This window comes from Erinaceus europaeus, chromosome 11 (assembly GCF_950295315.1).
Source record: "Erinaceus europaeus chromosome 11, mEriEur2.1, whole genome shotgun sequence".
Lineage (NCBI taxonomy): Eukaryota > Metazoa > Chordata > Mammalia > Eulipotyphla > Erinaceidae > Erinaceus > Erinaceus europaeus.
In genome coordinates, this window is record NC_080172.1 from 41,852,999 (window position 1) to 41,877,108 (window position 24,110).

Here is a 24,110-nt window from a genome sequence, read left to right on the forward strand (position 1 = left end):
TGTGGTTTTTATATATAAGTCTTGGTGGTGTATATATATATAAGTGCTTAGTCTTAAACTGTGTGAGTAAAGACAGATCTAAATTTGTTTTTAAAATGATATGTTTTCATAGCAAAAGTTTTTCTCCTCCAGTGTGTTATAACTAAATGTTTATGGGTATGTTTCAAGTTTGGTAAACATTAACTTAATGGTTAAAAGTGTAACCCTGAAGCTACATTACTACCAGGCAAGGTAAAATTAATTTGCTAAAAGTAACTAACTATTTAAGGTGAGTCTAATTATTTAACATGACAATAAATCCCCAAAACTAAAATACAAATTCTCTATACAGGGTGCTTTTGGAGGGCCCCGAAAAGTGCCCTATAAGCTATCTTGTGGAAATTAATCCACAACAGATCTGGCATCAATCTGGCACTATAAATGTTAAAACCATTGTCACTAACATGCGTTAACTCTCTAAGCAACCTGAGTCTGTTTATAGTCCAAGGTAAAAATAGTTTAAAAAAATCAAAATATATATTTTAACTAAAATTGGTCTGAAAATCCTGCTGTAGAGACTGCTACAAGAGGTCACATTAGATGACCTTTAAACAAAATCTTAAAGATACTTCAACCAATTATAATCATCAAGCTATCAATTATAATAAACCTCTAACTTGTTACAAGTTTTTTTTTTTTTCACAAGTGATTACAGCTATCAAGCCCTCACATGTAGAATCATATGTTCATATGGTAAGGTACTAAACTATAAAAAGTTCCTCCATATACAACTTATGTGAATTAACAACATTCACATATTCTTCTACACTTAACTGATGTATCTCGTCTTGCCACTATATGCCTGCCTTTGTCAGCCAACAATTTAAAGCTATCTCCCTTTATAACATCACCCATGCCACGGACACCTCTTACTACCCCCAAAGACAAATGGCTGTTGAGAAGGCCCACCAAATGCTTAGGCTCAATTAAAATAACAATAATAAAATGAAATATATAATAATAATAAACTGGGGAGATTCATCCCCCAATACTCAGTTGAATAAGGCACCAAACCTCTTTTATAAAAAATTCAAATCAGATGCCCTGCTAACCACGAGAAGCAGACTGTGTTTCTTTCACAGGAATCCCGGGAAAAACCATCTGTAGCCCTGCACACCCTGACATCACCCACTAGATGGCACGACTACAGTGGCACACCCCTTGAAACCCTAGAAACCTGACACGATCTGAAGAACCTGATTCACAGACTCCAAGGACAGAACTTTTTTACTGCCTGTCTGCTCTTCCTGCTTCTGCTTTGCCTGTCTGTCACATTTTGGCGGTTCCAGCTCACTCTCTACAGAAAAGTGGAATTCCAGCGGCTGACCTTACTCATGCAGCGTTTCATCCCGGCCATTTCTCCTGCTAGTCGCCTACTTGGGACTGACACTTATATTGGACTTACTGGTTTACCCTTTGGACACTTTATACAATTTTTACAGCAGCTTCCTTCCCTTCACACTGCTGGTTTTTCAAAGACTGACCCTGAGTAGTTCATAGACTTTGCAGACTGTTGCCTTGAGGACTATACAATGCCAAATAGCCCCTCTGCTTGGCAGACCATGCCCTCCCACCTACAGGTCCTGCCCTTTGAGGAAGGAAACGCCCCCTCATTACAAACCCTTGCCCCCCCCAGACAGGGAATGTTCCTTTGCGCACCAAGCCTTCCCTTGACATCACACTGGCTCTTACTGCTCCCCTACTTGTCCCTTCCTGTTTTGTTATAGCATTCAGGTTTATGCCCAAAGGTTTCTGCTCACCCCTACACTACTATTCCTCTATCACAGATGGAGTCTTTTATAGACATTGACCCATCCTAATGCGATGACTAGATAGATAGGTGTTGCGACCGCTACAACAACAGATAGGGAAAGATGTAGAAATATTGTGAGGAGATGGTGGAGCCTGGCAGAGCTTAACCTATGAGATGAGTCCCTCCAGGTAAGTCTCTCTCTCTCTCTCTACAGAGGGGTTGAGCACAGGGGGGACACATAAATCTCACAAGGTTGGCGGCCATGTAAGTCTTCCCTCCCCCACAAAAAACATCCTACATCTTCCCACCTGAGCACAGCATCCCTTAAAAACACTTAAGCCTGCTCCACTCTAAATTTCCTATACTGTGGCCATTAGATATAAGGAAAGGGGGAGATGCTGGGAAATTGTGCAGATGCAGTCACATCTGCCATGCTGTCCCCTCAGGCTATTGCTAGTGCCTGCTGAGCGTTGGGACATTCTCGGAGCGCCTGTTCCGCCATGTTGTACCCTCAGGGCATTGTCAAATTCCCCCGCGATAGTTGGAGTGCTTTGGTTACTCCTCTCCTTTCCCATTCTCGCGAGAGCTATTCCCATAAAAGCCCTTCTTCTTCCACCCCTCGTTCTTCTGCCCAGCTTTCACTTCGATGATTAGACGCAGGGAAGGTTGCTGTGCAAGGCGGCCATTTTTGCTACCTCCACATGGCACAAACTGCTGCTATCTCACCCAACTCTGAGGTGCAAGCGCAAATAAAGGATTGTGTTCCCTTTCTGCTCCAAACCTCCTTTTTCTGTGTCCTGCCACCGCCGCTGCAAGCGACAAGAGACCACTGCTTCACAAGTGGTAAAGCTCCCTCTCTACAGGGGGGAACCTGCATCGTAATGTGTACATTCAAGTGATGTGTTACTGCCAGCCCCAGAGTGGGTGCAGAATTGAACTTGGGATGACGAAGCTTTGGATATAGTGAGTAATTAATATATCATATATAACTTTATAATATATAGTGGATATAGTGAGTTATTAATATTGTGAATGCTGTTTCAATGTACACATACAAATCGTTGAAAGGCTTAAGTCATAAGCACTGTGTACATTTTACCATGAAAAAAACCACCACCACCAGTGTGGCCAAGGAGTTACATCAGTGGTAGATCATAGGACTTACACTCATGAGGACCCAAGTTAAATGCTCAGATCACATATGCTGGTGTGGTACTCTGGCAGGCTTCTCATTCTCTCTTGTTACATACAAAAAATAAAAAATCTTGCTAGAGCTGAGCAGTGCTCTGGTAAAGGAAAAAAATTTAAAAATCTTTTAATGTTAACATGTGAAATACCACTGCTTAGCAGCCTGCTCCAGAGCAAAATTTCTCATTCTTCTACTTAAGTGAAAAGGGTGAAACACTTAGAGAGGGGAGACACCACAATATTGTTTTACTATCCTTTGGAGCTCTCCTAGTGATGTCAATGCTGTTCCTTCATGATGCAGGGAGGTACCTGAACCTAGGTTCTCACCTATGGCAAGGCATGTGCCTCTACCATATAAACTATTTCCTGACCCTAAATATATATATTTATGTATTTATTTATTTTACCAGAGCACCACTCAGCTCTGGCTTATGGTGATGTGTGGGGGATTGAACCTGGGACTTTGGAGCCTCAGGCATGAGATTTTTCTCTTTGCATAACCATTATGCTATCAACCCCTACCCATAAATAAATCTTTAAAAAAGGGCTGGAAAACTAGCTCGCTTGGATGGACTGCTGTTTTGCCAAGCCCAGTCCACACATCACACTGGAGGAAGCTTCAGTATTGAGGTTTAGGTTTCTTTCCCGGTATCTGTTTGTCTTTGGGGGGTTGGGAGCTCACCGGTGGGAGGGAAGGCCTGGAGCAATGAAACCCCAGAGATAACTAAATACATATAAAAGTAAACAGCAAACCTAGATATACACCAGGTTCTGTGAGAGAGAGCATATGTTCACACGTATCTATAAACTACTACAAAATATATACCTGAAAGCAGAAGTACACTAGAGTTTGCAGTGAGTACCCCCGCCAACACTTCCTCTCCACTATTACAACCTTTGGGTCCATGATTGCTCAACTATTTGTTTGGCTTTGTATGTTAACTCTCTCTTCAGCCACCAGGTTCCAGATGCCATCAGGATGCCGGCCCAGGCTTCCCTGGACTGAAGACCCCACCAATGTGTCCTGGAGCTCTGCCTCCCCAGAGACCCACCCTACTAGGGAAAGAGAGAGGCAGACTGGGAGTATGGACCGACCAGTCAACGTCCATGTTCAGCGGGGAAGCAATTATAGAAGCCAGACCTTCTACCTTCTGCAACCCACAACGACCCTGGGTCCATGCTCCCATAGGGATAGAGAATGGGAAAGCTATCAGTGCAGGGGTTGGGATATGGAGACTGGGTGGTGGGAATTGTGTGGAGTTGTACTCCTCCTACCCTATGGTTTTGTTAATTTATCCTTTCTTTGAATAAACTTAGATTAATAGTATTATGCCTGTTAATTTCTTGGCTTAGACCATTATATAGGGATATATAATAAGTTACTATTAAAGGAATGTGTTTCTCATTTCCATATACAAAATAAATTTACTCACTAAAATGGAATCCTGTAAAAAACAGCATAGATTTTTACATGCTATACATTCATACTCTGAATTTTTGGTACTATTACTTCTGAATTTGATTAAAAAGACATTTAAGAAATAATTATATACATACCTAGGATTGGTTCTGTAATATTAAATAAGGAAATACAGCCAGGAGGAGTAAATTCTGTCTGTCCCAGATCACATTCCAAATAGTCAACGCAAGGAAGGCTGAAAATTTAAAAAGAGAAAGCAATTTAACCAGCTTTACTGTGGAAAGAGGATAAATCAGATCTTAAAAGCTTTATGTGGGGGTCGGGTGATGGTGCACCTGGTTGAGAGCACATTACAGTGAGAAAGGATCCGAGTTCAAGCCTCCAGTCCCCATATACAGGGGGAAAGCTTCAGAAGTGGTGAAGCAGTGCTGCAGTTATCTCTCTTTCTCTATCTCCCCTCCTCTCAATTTTTGGCTATTTCTATCCAATAAATAAATAAAGTTAGTATAAAAAATGAAATGTGCTTTATGTGGGCTGGGGTGATATCATATGATTATGTAAAAATAGTTTCATGATGAGGACCAAAGGCCCCAGCTTCAATCTTTAGTACTACTACTGTAAGTCAGAGGTGAAAGAAAAACTGGGGGGCTGGGTCATGGCGCACCTAGTTGAGTGACATGTTACAGTATGAAAGGACCCGGCTTCGAGCCCCTGGCCCCCATCTGCAGGGAGAGAGCTTTGTGAGTGGTGAAGCAGGGCTGCAGGCATCTCTCTATCTCCTCCTTCCCTCTCGATTTCTGGCTGTTTCTATCCAATAAATAAAGATAATAAAATTTAAAAATTTAAAAAAAGAATTTGTTTAAAAAACAAAAAAAGGGGGGCCAGGTGGTGGCACACCCGGTTGAGTGCATTTGTTACAGCGCACAAGGACCCAGGTTCAAGCCCCCAGCCCCTACCTGCAGGAGTCTCTCTGTCTCTCACCCTCTCTATCTCCCCATTCCCTCTTGATTTCTGACTGTATCTATCCAATAAATAAAGATAATAAAAATAAAAAAAAAAAACATTTAAAAAATTAAAAGGTCATGGTATGCTGATATCCATCTTGAAGAGATGAGGAACTGTACCCTTATGACAGTAACAAGCCAGTATTTCTAAGCCAGTATTTAATAAGTTATCTCCATCATACTGTACAAAATGAATAAAACAGAATGGTACGTTCATTAAATAAACCAGTCAAAAAGAAAAAAAAAAGAAAAATGGAGGGAGAAAAGGGGGGAACGGGAGGATGGAGGGAAGGGAGGGGAACCAGGTGGTGGTGCACCTAGTTGAGTGCACATATTACAGTGCACATGGACCCAGGTTCGAGTCCCCAATCCCTACTTGCAGGAGGAAAGCTTTGCAAGTGGTGAAGCAGTGTCTCCCTCTATAGCCCCCTTCCCTCTTGATTTCTGGCTGTCTCTAGCCAATAAATAAATATAGATAATAATATATTAAAAAGACTATGCAACATACAGAAAAATCCAAAGATGATATATCCACATATAAAAAAGGAACAAAGAGGGTGGAGTTAGATGACATATGGATTTTGCAAAAGAGATCCTCATGCAGGAGGCTCCACTGTCCTATCCAACAATGACACCAATAACATAACTACAATAATAAAACAACAATGGCAACAAAAGGGAATATTAAAAAATAAATTAGTCAATCTTAAAAATTAAAATAAATTTAAAATCTTTCAACATGGGGGTCCAGACGGTAGTGCAGTGGGTTACGCACACATGGCACAAAGCGCAAGGACCAGTGTAAGGATCCTGTCTCAAGCCCCTGGCTCCCCACCTGCAGGCGGTAAAGCAGGGCTGCAGGTGTCTTTCTCTCTCCATCTTCCCCTCCTCTCTCAATTTCTCTCTGTCCTATCCAACAAGGATAACAGCAATAACAGTAATAATAACAACAATAAACAAGGACAACAAAAGGGAAAAGATAGCCTCTAGGAGCTATCTATTTGTAGTTCAGGAACTGAGCCCCAGTGATAACCCTGGAGACAAAATAAAAATCTTTCAACATAGGCACAGCAATAACCACCCAGGTGGCGATTTAAAAAAAAAAAAAAAAAGCAACTCAACTCTTAAAGCCAGGGGGTAGTGTGCCTAGTTGATCTCACACGTTACCACATGCAAGGACCTAGGAACAAGCCTCCAGACCCCACCTGCAGTGGTGTGTGTGTATGAGGAGTTTCATGAGCAGTGAAGCAGTGTTCCAGGTGTCTCTTTTTCTATCTCCCCTTCCTCCCTGCACTATCAAAAACTAAACAAACAATAAAATTCTTCAGAATAAAGTTAATCACAATCTTAATGTGGTTAATTTGGTCATAAACTTTGAATCTCTGGACGAAGTCTAATACTTCCAAAACCATTTGCAAACATCAAACATTGTAATGCAATAAATTATCAAATGAAGAGTTAACCAAGCATAGTTTAAGCTGTACTGAATTAAATCTCTAAATGCACTGTGAACTGTACAATCAAAGAATCTATAAAGTTTGGGGAGGGAGAGCACAAAGTGAAACATGGAATGGACATGGTGTATTATACCAAAGCAAAGGACTCTGGGAAGGGAGGGAGAGGGTAGATAGAAACAAAATTCTAGGGGCTTATTATATAATTAAATTGTATGCACACATTGATTGCATTGTTTGACCCTTTCAATAAAAAAAAATCAATAAAGCTTATAGGCTCAAAAATAATCAAACATTCTACTTTTCTGAAAAAAATATTTTTATTTATTTATTAATGAGAAAGATAGGAGAAAGAACCAGACATCACTCTGGTAAATGTGCTGCTGGGAACTGATCTCTGGACCTCATGCTTTATCCACTGCACCACCTCCCAGATCACTCAAATATTCTACTTCAGGCCAAAAGTCTAGCATTATTTCCACACAAGGATAAAAACATCCTTACGGGGGTCGAGAGGGGGGGTGGCTGGGCTGTAGGTAGTGCAGAGGGTGAAGCGCACATGGCGCAAAGCGCGAGGACGAGCTTAAAGATCCCAGTTCCAGCCCCTGGCTTTCCATCTTGTGAAGGGGGGCCACTTCACAAGTGGTAAAGCATGTCTTTCTCCCTCTCTGTCTTCCCATCTTTGATTTCTCTCTGTCCTATTCAACAATTACAGCAATAATAACAACGATAAACAACAAGGGCAACAAAAGGGAAAAATTAACCTCCAGGAGCAGTGGATTCATAGTGCCCCAGCAACAACCTGGAGGCAAAAAAAAATTCTTACTAGACAAGGAAGTGGTGCATCCAGTTGATCGAGTATGTTACAATGTGCAAACCCCTGCTTCCCACCTACAAGAGGGAAGCTTCACAAGCAGTGAAACAGTGCTGCAGGTATCTCTTTCTCTCTCCTTCTCCCCTTTCCCTCTTAATTTTTTGTCTCTAACCAATAGACAATAAATAGGGAAAAAAAAAAATTCTTACCAATTCAACAGCTGGTTAATCAAGTATCTATTAAATGTTGACTTTCCAACATCCTGGGATCCACAAACCAGAATAATAGGGCAGCCATCTGCTTCTTCTGGAGGTAAAGCACAGTGATTCTCAGAATTAGCCAATTTCACTAGGGCTTCTATTATTATTAATTACTTTTATTTTGCCTCCAGGGTTATCGCTGGTGCTTAGTGCCTACACTGTGAATACACTGCTCCAGGTGGCCATTTTTTCCATCTTATTGGATAGGACAGAGAAATTGAGAGGGATAGGGGAGGCAGAGAGGGAGAGAGAAAGATAAGACACCTGCAGACCTGCTTCACTGCCTGTGGTGATCCCCCCTACAGGAGGGGAACTGAGGAATCAAACAGGTCCTTGCATTCATACTTAACTTGCATTCATACTCATGCTTAACCCAGCACACCACTGCCCGGCCCCCTAGGGCTTCAATTATAAGTCCTCTGACGCACTGGTAGATGAACAATCTAACTCATCAATATGTACTACTTACCACAAGAAACACTGACCAGCTCCTCCACGGCTGAAAGGAAGCTCTCAGTTAGACGATGGCCAATTTTTTTTTTCCCTCTTCTAATGCCAACAGACCTCAAGGCTAAAGACTCAGCATTAATTTGGAAAGTTGGAGTCTGAAAATAACAATGTAAATTTTAAGACAATGTAAAAACAAATACACCCTTTTTCATTAGTTCTAAATTCATAAGCTTCATACAGATAAATATGATCCCTCCTTGTCTCATACCCAAATCCACCCTTCAATTAAATCTAAAGGCCTCCTTGTGCTGTCAGGAAAACAGCTCAATGAATAGAGTGCAGATTCCATACTTCTGAGGCTCCTGATTCAAGCCCTGCAACCACATGCACTGAAGTGGTGCTTTGGCTTCTATTTCTCACTTTCTTATGTGAAACTCTTCCTAATATGGAAAAATAATAACATGTAAAGTTATCTATTTTTGTATCTGTCAACTTCCTTGGTCGCATTATCTTATTTCATGGCCTTCGATACCCTCTTCCACTGAGTGCTCCCAAATTTTTACACTTACAGCCTCTTCTCTAAATTAAACTCTTATATCCAACGCCTGCTTGAATCTCCAATTAAATGTCTAGCAGGTATCTTACAGTTAACATCTCAACCTGTTTCTCCTATGGTGCCCCTAAACTAGCTAATGAAAACTCCACGTACTCAAGGGGTCAGGCCAAAAAGCTGGATTTATTTTGACTCCTGCATACATCTCACATAGTTTGTCCAACAATCTTGCAAATCACACTCTATTTATTACTCATGGGAGACATTAGGAAATTAATAACATAGCCAACAAATGATTAGAAGTAAGAAAATAGATGGAAGAAAGTGTTCAGTACACTGAAATTATTCATTTGTAGTTTGGGTTAAACTTATACTATCTCAAGTTAATAAATGACAATAACCACTAAATGCCAAAGAGTTTTTACCTAACTATAATATGAAATGATGGCTCTTGATATAGAATGAAACAAAAGGAAGGAGGTATTATCATGACATATTTCTATACTATTTCTCACTGGACCCACATATTATATTCTGTACAACCTATAGCACATGACAGACTAATCTTCCAAGGGAGCATTCAACATATTCTATTGAATATGACTGGGGGAAAGGAATCAAGAAGACTAGGAATAAGATCTATTAAGAACTGGCTTTACCTCTTGTTGGAAAACATTTGATAAACCTGGGTGGCTGACTATAAAGTTTACAGTGGAGGTTTTCAAACGTTCCAGCAACACGATAGAACACAGAGGAGAAAAATTTCTCATTGCCCAACACCTGTCACCTGTAAAGAGTAAAACAATCTCCATTACATATAGTAACATCAGCCACTAGAACAGCAACTCAGTGGGTAAAGTGCAGAACTTGTAACCACTCGCTCTCATATTAAGTAAATAAATAAATCCATACTGGTTCCTCAAGAGAGCTCACCTAAGAGGGTGCCTGCTTTGTCATACATGCAACTGAGAATTAAACCTTAGGTGCCTCATATGTGAGCACAACACTGGGGGGAAATTTCTGGTGTCTCTTCCTCCCCTAATTTTTATTTATTGCTGCTGGGACTTCATGCCTGTATAAATCCACCAGATAGAGAGAGAAACAGAAGATACCACACCATTCATAAAACTTCCCCTTGTTAGTTGCTTCACAAGCGGTGAAGCAAGTCAGCAGGTCTTTCTCTCCCCCTCTGTCTTCCCCTCCTCTTTCCATCTCTCCGTCCTGTCAACAATGATGATGTCAGTAACAACAATAATAACTACAACAATAAAACAAGGGCAACAAAAGGAAATAAATATAAAAAAAAAAAACAAAAAAAACTTCCCCTTGTGTGGTGTTCTCATATGGTAGCTGGGGGCTCAAACCCAGAATCTTGAGCATTTTAAAGTATGTGCTCTACTGGTAGAGCTATCTGTTGGCCCCCTCTATCTTTCTATCTGGAAAAGTTGACCAGAGCAGTGAAGCCTCAGTGATGACATAAATTAAATAGTCAAATGAACATACATTTAAAAAATGCTTTCTGTAAATCATTATTCTCTCAATAAAAAGATTAAAATACATTTTAAATGGACTGGGTGGTAGTGTACCCAGTACAGCATACAATTATATATGAGTCCCCACCTACAGGGCAGAAGCTTCATGAACAGTGGAACAGTGTTGCAGTGGGTCTCTCTCCCCCTCCCCCACCCATTTATATTAGAAAGAAAAAAGGGAAAACAAAAACATGGCTACTGGGAATTGTGGAGTCATAGTGCAGGTAAACCCCAAGAGAACCCTGATGGTAAAAATAAACAAATAAAATTTTATAAAAAACATGAGCTGGGGAGATAGCATAATGGTTATGCAAAAAGGCTTCAACATCTGAGGCACTCAAAGTCCCAGGTTCAACCCCTAGTACTAGAAGGCAGCATGGAGTATTGCTCTGGCAAATAAACTCTAAAAAGGAGTTAGGTAGGGGAGAAAGCGTAACAAAAGGCTGGGTGGTGGTGCACCTGGCTGAGTGCATATGTTACAATGCACAAGGACCCAGGTTCGAGCCCCTGGCCCCCACCTGCAGAAGGAAAGCTTCATGAGTAGTGGAACAGGGCTGCAGATGTCTCTCTTCCTCTCTATCTCCCTTTCCCTCTGGATTTCTTTATATCTGATAAATAATTTTTTAAAATCTTGATGCCTGGGGGTTGGGCAACAAAGAATCTGACCTATCCTATAAGTATCAAGTTTTGATTCTTCCTATCTCATAAGCCAGAGTGCAGGGTGTTCTCCCCACCCCCTCTCACTCTGTGTTTATGTGTATCTCAGTAAAAAGTATATCAACTGAGAGAGAGAATATGGCTGAGGCCACAGTTTACAGGTTGCAATCCCCTGTGCTACCATATGCCAGAGTTGAGCAAAGTTCTAGTCTCTTTCTCAAAGTTAAACTTTTATTTTCCCTTTTGTTGCCCTGGTTGTTTATCATTGTTGTCATTATTATTGTTGTTACTGCTGTCGTTGTTGGATAGGACAGAAAGAAATCAAGAGAGGAGGGGAGGACAGAGAGGGGGAGAGAAAGATAGACACCTGCAGACCTGCTTCACCGCCTGTGAAGCAACTCCCGGGGGCTTGAACTGGGATCCTTCGCTGGTCCTTGTACTTTGCGCCACGTGTGCTTAACGCACTGCACTACTGCCCGACCCCGTTTGTTTTTAAGGACAGTGCAGGGGTTGAGAGATTGTTCACAACTTGCACTTTATCAGAAACTATAAATGAAGTTATAGCTCCATTTAATTCTATGCCCTTTACTTTATTTAGTACTTACTCTTGTTAAACTACACTTTGTTTTTCACCACTCCCGTCAAAGGTCTGTAATCCCATTCCCACCCCCATAGATAACCACTATAGTTCTCCCTGTCTTGAAAATAGGTTGACATTTTGCTTTTTTCTTTCCCCACATTTGTATACTTAATTGTCTATATTCTACATGAATGAAAGCATTCTGTAGTTGCCCTTCACCTCCTTACTTGCTTCACTGAGCATAATTTTCTCTAATTCCATACACTTTATCCCAAAGGATAAAACATCATCTTTTTTATTGTTGCACAATACTCTGGTGTGTATATGTCCCATAGTTTTTTATCCAGTCATCTGTCAAAGGGCATTGTGGCTGTTTCCAGGTTTCTACAATTATGAGAAAACTGTACACTTTTTGAATAGTAATTGTGTTTGAGAGCTTTTCCCATGAGTTCATATTACATAGTAAGAAATGTGCCTAGGTAAAGAAAATCTCCAGGTTTGCTACGTAATAGCTGTGTTAACACTGGCAATTTTTCTCATGTGTAAAAATGACAAAAACAATATTGTACTATTGGGGCCCTAGTAAGGGCTTAAATAAATATAGTTAGACTGAAGATTCAGAACTCTGATGGTGGGAATAGAGCAGATTCAAATCCCTGTTGACATGTAATTATATAATATAAAAATAAATTTTAAAAATGATAAATAAAATATTTGCTAAAAAAAATAGTCAAGTGTGCAATGACTATACTATACTGTAAGAAATTATCAGCCTGGGAGTCTGGCAGTAGCGCAGCAGGTTAAGTGCACATGGCGTGAAGCTCAAGGACCGGCATAAGGATCCTTGTTCGAGCCCCTGGCTCCCCACCTGCAGGAGAGTCGCTTCACAAGATGTAAAGCAAGTCTGCAGCTGTCTATCTTTCTCTCCTTGTCTTCCCCATCTCTCTCCATTTCTCTCTGTCCTATCTAACAACAAAAACAACAACAATAACTACAACAACAATGAAAAACAAGGGCAACAAAAGGGAAAATAAAGAAATATAAAAAAATTAAAAAAAAAAGAAATTATTAGCCTTTATATAGTATGCTGGGCGGAAGAGATAGCATAATGGTTATGCAAAGAGATTCTCATGCCTGAGGCTCCAAAGTCCCAGGTTCAATCCCCCGCACCACCATAAGCCAGAGCAGAGCAGTGCTCTGGTGTTTCTCTCTCTCTCCTTCTGCATCTCTCTCAAAAATAAAATAAATAAAATATTTTTAAAAAATAGCATGCTGATTTGACTTCCAGAGGTGGAGCTACGAGCAGGAGATCGCTCTCTCTCCTCTCCTCCCCTCCCCTCCCCTCCCCTCCCCTCTCCCGGATCAACTAGGAATACCAAAGGAGACCACCCGGACTGAAACAAGACAGGACTAGAATGACCACAGGAACCCAGTAAATCACCCATGAGTACAAACACGCGTGGCTGGTGACAGAGAGGAGAGAGGGGCCTAAAGAGAGATTAAGTGACTGCTAACAGTTCAACAGTTTATCAGTGGAGACACCACCTCCAGTCTGCTCCACCAACAAGGGGACAGCTGAAGGGAGGAGAGGACTCCCCAGAGACTCACCAAGTGCAACTCTGAGTATCCATTGCTACTACCCTCAGAATCTGGAGCAGCAACAGGGAGGGACACCAGGGGACAGAGATCTAACCGGGAAACTCAGGAGAAGACCTATATCTCGGTGGCATAGCTGAGGGGCTATGAAAGTCTCTTTGCATAACCACTGGATTATCTCTGCCACACCCTGCTTTATCTCTTGGTCAGGAGTCAGTGATTAAGCTAAGAAGCCTATTGATAGTTTAAAAGCCCTCAGGCTCCCCTAGCCTACAGGGAAGAAAAAAGAAAAAAAAAGAGGCTTTTACACCACTGAGCTCCAACTCAGGGACTGAAAAAACTGTTAACTTCCACCACGGTAAAACCTTTAATTAAATTACTTAGACACAAGTCAATCCAGGCAATAGTGATCAATAATTTGAAAAGTACTGATAAAGGGAACTCATAACATAATATATAAAATGGTTAAAACAACAAGAAAAAATATTGGAGACTCGAACCAGGACAAGAGTCCAGCTAAAAGTCCTCCAGAGGGTGAAGCACAAAACAACGAGTTCAACATCCAAACATTAGCTAAGGAAATAATAACAGGAGTGAGTAAAGAATTTGAAAAAATTGTAATCAGAAATGCAGGAACAACAAATGAGAATATGGAAGAAAATTCTAATTATCTCATGGTTACTAGAGAGCTGAAAGCTGAAATCGCTGAGCTAAGAAGGCAACTAGCTGAACAAGATAAAACAGTATCAGAGCAGGGAAACAAAATAGATGAACTCCAGAAAGCAGTAGAGGGCAGAGAGAATAGAATCTATGAGGCTGAAGACAGAATTGGCAAGATTGAGGATGAATTAGAGACAACTAAAAAAGAAGTAAGAGATCTCAAAAAGAGATTAAGAGATGCTGAAAACAACAACAGAGTCCTATGGGATGACTTCAAAAGAAACAATATACGCATTATTGGCTTACCAGAGGAAGAAAGAGGAGAGGAAGAAAGCATTCTCCAGGCCATAATAGCTGAAAATTTCTCTAGTCTAGACAACACCAAAGACATAAAGATTCAAGAAGCCCAGAGGGTCCCAAACAGAATTAACCCAGACCTAAAGACACCAAGACATGTCATACTTAGAATGGAAAGGAATAAGGATAAAGAAAGGATCCTCAAGGCTGCAAGAGAAAAACCAAGAGTCACCTACAAAGGAAAACCCGTAAGATTAGCAGCAGACTTCTCCATACAAACACTACAGGCCAGAAGACAATGGCAAGATATCTATCGAGTGCTCAATGAGAAAGGCTTTCAGCCAAGAATACTATATCCTGCTAGACTGTCATTCAGACTAGATGGAAGCATCAAAACCTTCTCAGACAAGCAACAGTTGAAGGAAGCAACCATCACCAAGCCTGCCCTGAAAGAAGTTCTGAAAGGTCTCCTATAAACAACCAGACCACCACAAATAGGACATATATCAAAACACTCTAAAACTCTTCAAGAATGGCGTTAAAATATCTTCAATCTTTGATATCAATAAATGTCAATGGCCTGAACTCACCTATTAAAAGACACAGAGTAGGAAGATGGATCAGAAAACACAACCCAACAATATGTTGTCTATAGGAAACTCACCTAACTCAACAAGACAAACACAGACTTAAAGTGAAAGGATGGAAAACTATCATTCAAGCCAATGGCCCACAAAAAAGGGCAGGAACAGCTATTCTCATATCTGACATGATAGTCTTTAAAATAGATAAGATTAAAAAAGACAGGAATGGACACTACTTAATGCTCAGAGGATCAGGATCAGTCAATCAAGAGGACTTAACAATTATTAACATCTATGCACCCAATGAGAAGCCATCTAAATACATCAAACTTCCACTGAAAGAGCTAAAGCAATATATTAACAGTAACATAATCATAGTAGGGGACTTCAACACTCCACTATCTCAACTTGACAGATCATCCAGGCAGAAAATCAGTAAAGACATAAGGGAGCTAAATGAAGAGATAGATAAACTAGAACTATTGGACATTTTCAGAGTCATTCATCCCAAGAAACTGGAATACACATTTTATTCAAATCCACATGGATCATTCTCAAGGATAGACCATATGTTAGGCCACAAAGACAGTATCAGCCAATTCAAGAGCACTGAAATCATCCCAAGCATCTTCTCAGACCACAGTGGAATTAAACTAACACTTAACAATCAACAAAAGATTAGTAACAGTGCCAAAATGTGGAAGCTCAACAGTACACTCCTTAACAACTTCTGGGTCAAAGAGGAAATCAAGGAAGAAATCAAAATGTTTCGAGAGTTCAATGAAAACGAAGACACAAGCTATCAAAATATTTGGGACACAGCTAAAGCAGTCCTAAGAGGGAAGTTCATAACTATACAAGCACACATTAGCAAACAAGAAAAGGCACAAATAAACAGCCTGATTGCACATCTTAAAGACCTAGAAGAACAACAACAAAGGAATCCTAAAGCAACCAGAAGGACAGAAATCACTAAAGTTAGGGCAGAAATAAATAACATTGAGAATAGGAAAACCATACAAAAGATCAATGAAAGTAAATGTTGGTTCTTCGAAAGAGTAAACAAAATCGACAAACCTTTAGCCAGACTCACAAAACAAAAAAGGGAGAAGACCCAAATAAATCGGATAGTAAATGAAAGAGGAGAAATCACAACAGACACTGCAGAAATTCAACATATCATGCGAGGCTTCTATGAACAACTATATGCCACCAAGCTAGAGAACCTGGAAGAAATGAATGATTTCCTAGATACCTATCAACTTCCAAAACTAAGTAAAGAGGAAGTGGATAACATGAACAGGCCCATCACAGCTAATGAAATTGAAACAGTTATCAAAAATCTTCCCAAAAATAAAAGTCCTGGACCAGATGGTTTTACAAATGAATTCTACAAAACTTTCAAAGAAGAACTAACACCTCTACTTTTAAAAGTCTTCCAGAAGATTGAAGACACTGGAATACTCCCTGCCAGCTTCTATGAAGCCAACATCACCCTGATACCAAAAGCAGACAGGGACACAACCAAAAAAGAAAACTACAGACCAATATCTCTGATGAACATAGATGCGAAAATACTGAACAAAATTGTAGCCAACCGGATACAGCAGTATATCAAAAAGATTGTTCATCATGACCAAGTGGGGTTTAACCCAGGCATGCAACGTTGGTTTAATATACGTAAATCAATCAATGTGATTCACCACATCAACAAAAGCAAGACCAAAGACCACATGGTCATATCAATAGATGCAGAGAAAGCCTCTGACAAAATCCAACTTCCCTTTATGATCAAAACACTACAAAAAATGGGAATAGATGGAAAATTCCTGAAGATAGTGGAGTCTATATATAGCAAACCTACAGCCAACATCATACTCAATGGTGAAAAACTGGAAGCATTTCCCCTCAGATCAGGTACTTACTAGACAGGGCTGCCCACTATCACCATTACTATTCAACATAGTGTTGGAAGTTCTTGCCATAGCAATTAGGCAGGAGCAAGGAATTAAAGGCATACAGATGGGAAGAGAAGAAGTCAAACTCTCCTTATTTGCAGATGACATGATAGTAAACATGGAAAAACCTAAGGAATCCAGCAAGAAGCTTTTGGAAATCATCAGGAAATACAGTAAGGTGTCAGGCTACAAAATTAACATTCAAAAGTCAGTGGCATTCCTCTATGCAAACACTAAATTAGAAGAAATTGAAATCCAGAAATCAGTTCCTTTTTCTATAGCAACAAAAACAATAAAATATCTAGGAATAAACCTAACCAAAGAAGTGAAAGACTTGTATACTGAAAATTATGAGTCACTACTCAAAGAAATTGAAAAAGACACAAAGAAGTGGAAAGATATCCCATGTTCATGGGTTGGAAGAATTAACATCATCAAAATGAATATATTACCCAGAGCCATCTACAAATTTAATGCCATCCCCATCAAGATCCCAAGCACATTTTTTAGGAGAATAGAAAAAAATGCTACAAATGTTTATCTGGAATCAGAAAAGACCTAGAATTGCCAAAACAATCTTGAGAAAAAAGAACAGAACCGGAGGCATCACACTGCCAGATCTCAAACTGTATTATAGGGCCATTGTCATCAAAACTGCTTGGTACTGGAACATGAACAGACACACTGACCAGTGGAATAGAATTGAGAGCCCAGAAATGAGGCCCCACACGTATGGACATCTAATCTTTGACAAAGGGGCCCAGACTATATTATATGGGGGAAGCAGAGTCTCTTCAACAAATGGTGTTGGAAACAATGGGTTGAAACATGCAGAAGAATGAAACTGAATCACTGTATTTCACCAAATACAAAAGTAAATTCCAAGTGGATCAAGGACTTGGATGTTAGACCAGAAACTATCAGATACTTAGAGGAATATATTGGCAGAACTTTTTTCCGCATAAATTTTAAAGACATTTTCAATGAAACGAATCCAATTACAAGGAAGACTAAGGCAAGTATAAACCTATGGGACTACATCAAATTAAAAAGCTTCTTCACAGCAAAAGAAACCACTAGCCAAATGAAGAGACCCCTCACAGAATGGGAGAAGATCTTTACATGCCATACATCAGATAAGAATTTAATAACCAACATATATAAAGAGCTTGCCAGACTCAACAACAAGACAACAAATAATCCCATCCAAAAATGGGGGGAGGACTTGGACAGAATATTCACCACAGAAGAGATCCAAAAGGCCGAGAAACACATGAAAAAATGCTCCAAGTCTCTGATTGTCAGAGAAATGCAAATCAAGACAACAATGAGATATCACTTCACTCCTGTGAGAATGTCACACATCAGAAAAGGTAACAGCAGCAAATGCTGGAGAGGGTGTGGGGTCAAAGGAACCCTCCTACACTGCTGGTGGGAATGTCAATTGGTCCAACCTCTGTGGAGAACAGTCTGGAGAACTCTCAGAAGGCTAGAAATGGACCTACCCTATGACCCTGCAATTCCCCTCCTGGGGATATATCCTAAGGAACCCAACACATCCATCCAAAAAGATCTGTGTACACATATGTTCTTGGCAGCACAATTTGTAATAGCCAAAACCTGGAAGCAACCCAGGTGTCCAACAACAGATGAGTGGCTGAGCAAGTTGTGGTATATATACACAATGGAATACTACTCAGCTGTAAAAAATGGTGACTTCACCGTTTTCAGCCGATCTTGGATGGACCTTGAAAAAATCATGTTGAGTGAAATAAGTCAGAAACAGAAGGATGAATACGGGATGATCTCACTCTCAGGCCGAAGTTGAAAAACAAGATTAGAAAAGAAAACACAAGTAGAACCTGAAATGGAATTGGAGTATTACACCAAAGTAAAAGACTCTGGGGTGGGTGGGTGGGTGGGGAGAATACAGGTCCATGAAAAATGATGAATGAGATAGTGGGGGTTGTATTGTTAAATGGGAATCTGGGGAATGTTATGCATGTAATAATAAAAAAAAAAACAAGTAGAAACGCAAAGCAGAAATTGACTGAGTTTGGAGTATGGCACCAAAGTAAGAAAGCATAAGTACACTAGAGTTTGCAGTGAGTACCTCCCTAATACTTCCTCTCCACTTTTCCAAGCTTTGGGTCCATGATTGCTCAACAATTTGTTTGGCTTCGTATGTTAACTCTCTTTTCAGTCACCAGGTTCCAGGTGTCATCAGGATGCCGGCCAGACTTCCCTGGATTGAAGACCCCACCAATATGTCCTGGAGCTCAGCTTCCCCAGAGACCCACCCTACTAGGGAAAGAGAGAGGCAGACTGGGAGTATGGACCGACCAGTCAACGCCCATGTTCAGCGGGGAAGCAATTACAGAAGCCAGACCTTCTACCTTCTGCAACCCTCAATGACCCTGGGTCCATGCTCCCAGAGGGATAGAGAATGGGAAAGCTATCGGGGGAGGGGGTGGGATATGGAGATTGGGCGGTGGGAATTGTGTGGAGTTGTACCCCTCCTACCCTATGGTTTTGTTAATTTATCCTTTCTTAAATAAAAAAAATTTAAAAAAGCATGCTACCAGTAATTTACCCAGTTGTTTATATTACCCTTGTTAAGATGGGATCTGAGCAAAGTCCGGGCTTCCCTTTTCATCTCCTTATTGCTTTTCTCAGGCATGAAGTAATGAAGTGAACTGATAGTCAGGCGAGAATGGGTGTAGGTAGAGAAGACATCTTGGGGAGGCTGGCCTTGACTGATGGTAAAACCAAGTACCTGCACTTGGCCATAGAGGCAAGTTACTCGACAGATGCCACTAAAAGTAAAGCCCTGGAAGGAAAGATGAAAAAATGTTAGAATCTGTTTTTAATAACTAAATTTTTCTTTTTTGTTTTAAAGAATTTATTTATTTATTCATGAGAAAGATAGGCAGAGAGAGAAAGAACCAGACATCACTCTGGTACATGTGCTGCCAGGGATGAAACTCAGGACCTTTGGTTGAGAATCCAGTGCTTTATCCACTGCACCACCCTCCAGACCACGACTAAATTCTTAATGGCTATTCACAGATCAAAAGGTAGCTAATTTCTACTTAACAGATACACTGTACTAGGTGACAACCAAGTTCTTAATGTTTTCAAGGTAGGATGGTAATTCATGGTAGTCACAAAGACTGCTAGCTAATGAACGAACAATGACACTCAAACTGAGCTATGCTGTCCTGACTTCCTGTACTTGTAAATTCTCAATACCTGCTTACTCTGAATTTTCACTTTTGCATTGGAGGGAGATGCCTGAACTTGATGCATGTAAAGAGGACAGATAGGCCCTGCAAACAGGCTGTCTGGATCTGAATTCTAGCTTTGACTCTACTGTACAGAGGCAACAATTTGGCCAAGTCACCTAAGAAATACTCAATCTCCATGGCCAGGCAGTGGAACACACATATTTATAATGTGCAAAGACACTGGCTCAAACTCCCAGTCCCCACCTGTAGGGGGAAGGCTTCACAAGCAGTGAAGCAGTACTGCTGGTACCACTTTCTCTCCTCCCCATATCAATTTCTGTCTCTAGTCACTAATAATAAATAAGGGGGCCGGGTGGTGGTGCACCTTGTTGAGCGCACATGTTACAATATGCAAGGTCCTGGACTCAATCCCTCAGGACCTTGGATTCCCACCTACAGGGGAAAAGCTTCACAAGTGATGAAGAAGTGCTGCAGGTGTGTCTCTGTCTCTCTCCCTTTCTATCTTCCCCTTCTTCTCAATTTCTGGCTATCTCTATCCTATAAATAAATAAAGATTACTTTTAAAAATAATAATAAATAAAATGTAAAAAAGAATAATGGCTCGATCTCTTTGAAAGCATTCATAGCAATAACAACAATGACTCTATCCAAATTTGGGTTTAACTACACGGTTCCATGCACTCAAATAACATAGGCAGGGGTAGACATGCCATGCAAAAAGACTCGAGCTTGCACAATCCAGAGCTGAGCATTGCTCTGGTTAAAAAAATAAAATAAGGGCAGGGGTAGATAGCATAATGGTCATGCAAAAGACTCACGCCTGAGGCTCTGAAGTCCCAGGTTCAATCCCCCGCACCACCATAAGGCAGGGCTAAGCAGTGCTCTGGTAGATAATGATAATAAACAGCAAAATAAATAACACCGTCAGGCGTTTCTAAGCACCTAATAAACGCATGGTCATTGTTATTGCTAGCTGAGTTCCTTTCAGCTCCAAGGCCTAGAATTCCTTTAGCAGAGTCCTTGTCACCCCCACTGCACTTGCAAATGGGAGCCTGGTCTCCAGGAATGCGACTGGGCAGCGGCCCCACTGCCGTCTCCGCCCACTGGGCTCACGCTGGCGCGACTCACCTGCTCCAGGGGCAGCAGCAACAAAGCGCGACCCCGGCCGGCCGGCCGCACCGGCGGAATGGGGAGCCAGGCGGGGCGCCTCCAGGCGCAGCCCTCGTCGGGGTCGGGGGCCGGGGCCAGGGCCGGGGCAGGGCGGGGGTCTGCAGTTTTGGGCTTCCAAGCCACCGATGTGCGCGACACAGGGCAGACTCCTTCCCGCCAGTCAGCGCCGGCCGCGTGGGCCAGTTGGAGGCGCCGCTTCAGACGCTTTCGACCTCTCCAGCGCAGGGTCCTGAGTCGGCGGCGGTGCCGACGGCTGAGAATGAGCTGAGGTCTGCCTTTCCGAGCCCGCAGCCATGTGGCACGGGAAGAACCCCGCTTACGCTGCAGCAACGAGTCCGCCATGTTACCCGTAGGCGCCGGTCGCTCTAGAATCTCGCGATACCTCGTGACTCCGCCCCGCAGCCCGCGAAGCTTTGAAGAGAAACTACCTGAGCTAGCGCCCCCTCCTGGCGACTGCAGCAGCACCTTGTGGCCTTCACCAGCCCGGCAGAAGCTCCCGCCCACTTGGCTGGAGCCTGGACCCAATCTCTGCGCAGACGCGGGGCCAACTCACTGAGTGTCCTATTTACATTATGCAAAACCCCCAACTCGGTCGCTTCTCGGAGGGAAAATGTCAAACAGCCCGAGTGAAACCGCAGGACTATCTCTCCGGAAATCCAGCTGGAGTTTTTCCCTTGCAGAAAAAGCTCAGGATTTGGGAGTTTAAACAAAACCGGTCTGTTTGCATATCCTTCTTTGCATGCATTTGTCTTTGGGCTGAAGAGAGAGCAATATTGTGTAAAAGAATAAAACGCTTAGAATTTCAATGTCAGAAAATTGAGGACTGCAGGAGTGGAGAGGGGTGTCGAATCAAAGCTCAGTTTCATTTGGTAAACTGAGACCCAGGTAAAAAGTTCTAAAATCAGTACTTCCTTCAGTCCCCTGCACCACCATAAACCAGAGCTGTACACTCATTAAAATAAATTTTAAAGATTTTTTTTTTTTTTAGTCAGCACATTTCCAAGTAGATCAAGGACTTGGATGTTAGACCAGAAGTTATCAGATACTTAGAGGAAAATACTGGCAGAACTCTTTTCCGCATAAATTTTGAAGACATCTTCAATGAAACAAATCCAATTACGAAGAAGACTGAGGCAAGTATAAACCTGTAGGGCTAAATCAAATTAAAAAGCTTCAGCACAGCAAAAGGAACCAATACCCAAACAAAAAGACCTCTCACAGAATGGGAGAAGAACTTTACATGCCATACATCAGACAAGAGTTTAATAACCAAAATATATAAAGAGCTTGCCAAACTCAACAAGAAAACAAATGACCCCATCCAAAAATGGGGAGAGGAAATGTACAGAATATTCACGACAGAAGAGATCCGAAAGGCCAAGAAACACATGAAAAAATGCTCCAAGTCATTGATTGTCAGAGAAATGCAAATAAAGACAATGAGATACCACTTCACTCCTGTGAGAATGTCATACATCAGAAAAAGTAGCAGCAACAAATGCTGGAGAGGTTGTGGGGACAAAGGAGCCCTTCTGCACTGCTGGTGGGAATGTAAATTGATCCAACCCCTGTGGAGAGCAGTTTGGAGAACTCACAGAAGGCTAGATATATCCCCTCTCCTGGGGATATATCCTAAGGAACCCAACACATCCATCCAAAAAGATCTGTGTACACATATATTCTTAGCAGCACAACTTGTAATAGCCAAAACCTGGAAGCAACCCAGGTGTCCAACAACAGATGAGTAGCTGAGCAAGCTGTGGTGTATATACACAATGGAATACTATGGAATACTACTCAGCTATTAAAAACGGTGACTTCACCATTTTCAACCCATCTTGGATGGAGCTTGAAGAAATCATGTTAAGTGAAATAAGTCAGAAACAGAAGGATGAATATGGGATGATCTCACTTACAGGAAGAAGTTGAAAAACAAGATCAGAAGAGAAAACACTAAACAGAACCTGAACTGGAGTTTGTGTATTGCACCAAAGTAAAAGACTCTGGGGTGGGTGGGAAGGGGAATACAAGTCCTGGAAAAGCATGACAGAGGACCTAGTGGGGGTGGAAAACTGAGAAATGTTATGCATGTACAAACTATTGTCGAATATAAAACATTAATCACCCAATAAAGGAAAAAAAAGTTTTTTTAATCAGCACATCCCCAGGAGTCAGGAGGTAGCACAGCCGGTTAAGCACAAGTGGTGCAAAGCGCAAGGACCAGCGTAAGGATCCCGGTTCGAGCCCCCAGCTCCCCACCTGCAGGGGAGTCGCTTCACAGGCAGTGAAGCAGGTCTGCAGGTGTCTTATCTTTCTCTCCTCCTTTCTGTCTTCCCCTCCTCTCTCCATTTCTCTCTGTCCTATCTAACAACGATGACATCATCAACAACAACAATAACTACAACAACAATGAAAAAAAACAAGGGCAACAAAAAGGAAAATAAATATTTAAAAAAAAATTTTAATCAGCACATCCCCAATAGTCAGTGTGTACCTCCCTGTCTCTCAGGTGCCCCATATAGATACTGTGTCACAACAACATCCTTCCTACATTATGTTCCCCAAGGGAGGGCAGGAGGTGGAGAACCAGTTTTCTTTTTGAGCCAGGTGAATCCACTGACACCAGAGAAGGACAAACCCCACAACCATCCAGGGAAGAGTCAGTGCTGCCACCTGGTTTGCATCTGTCTTCGCTTTGCCCAGTTCCTGAATGGGATGGATGGCCGGAAGCCCAAGGCAAACACCAGGTTCTTACAACTGATTTCTATTCCCACCCCCTTTAAGACATGAAATTGGGAAGCAGCTGGGCAGCTGCTATCTATTCGATTTAAACAGTGGGACCTGACTAGATGGCCTTAGTTGGCCATGCCAAGCATAAGATTGTCTGGCCAGG

At 41.6% G+C, this 24,110-nt stretch overlaps 1 protein-coding gene across 2 annotated transcripts in view; it reads right to left on the reverse strand.

The window, feature by feature from the left end:
• NOL9 (nucleolar protein 9) overlaps positions 1 to 21,748 on the reverse strand; it is a 47,798-nt gene extending 26,050 nt beyond the window's left edge. The window contains exons 1-6 of one of the 2 annotated variants that reach the window (XM_007532771.3): positions 21,176 to 21,747; positions 19,410 to 19,629; positions 9,595 to 9,722; positions 8,402 to 8,537; positions 7,882 to 7,978; positions 4,538 to 4,635 (exon numbers count right to left, since the gene is read on the reverse strand). In XM_007532771.3, the coding sequence (XP_007532833.1) occupies positions 4,538 to 4,635; positions 7,882 to 7,978; positions 8,402 to 8,537; positions 9,595 to 9,722; positions 19,410 to 19,629; positions 21,176 to 21,559 (1,063 nt within the window). In that variant the 5' untranslated portion in view covers positions 21,560 to 21,747. Of the gene's footprint in view, positions 1 to 4,537; positions 4,636 to 7,881; positions 7,979 to 8,401; positions 8,538 to 9,594; positions 9,723 to 19,409; positions 19,630 to 21,175 lie in introns of both variants that reach the window. The other variant, XM_060201356.1, reaches the window with a different exon arrangement.
• Positions 21,749 to 24,110: the final 2,362 nt, after the last annotated feature.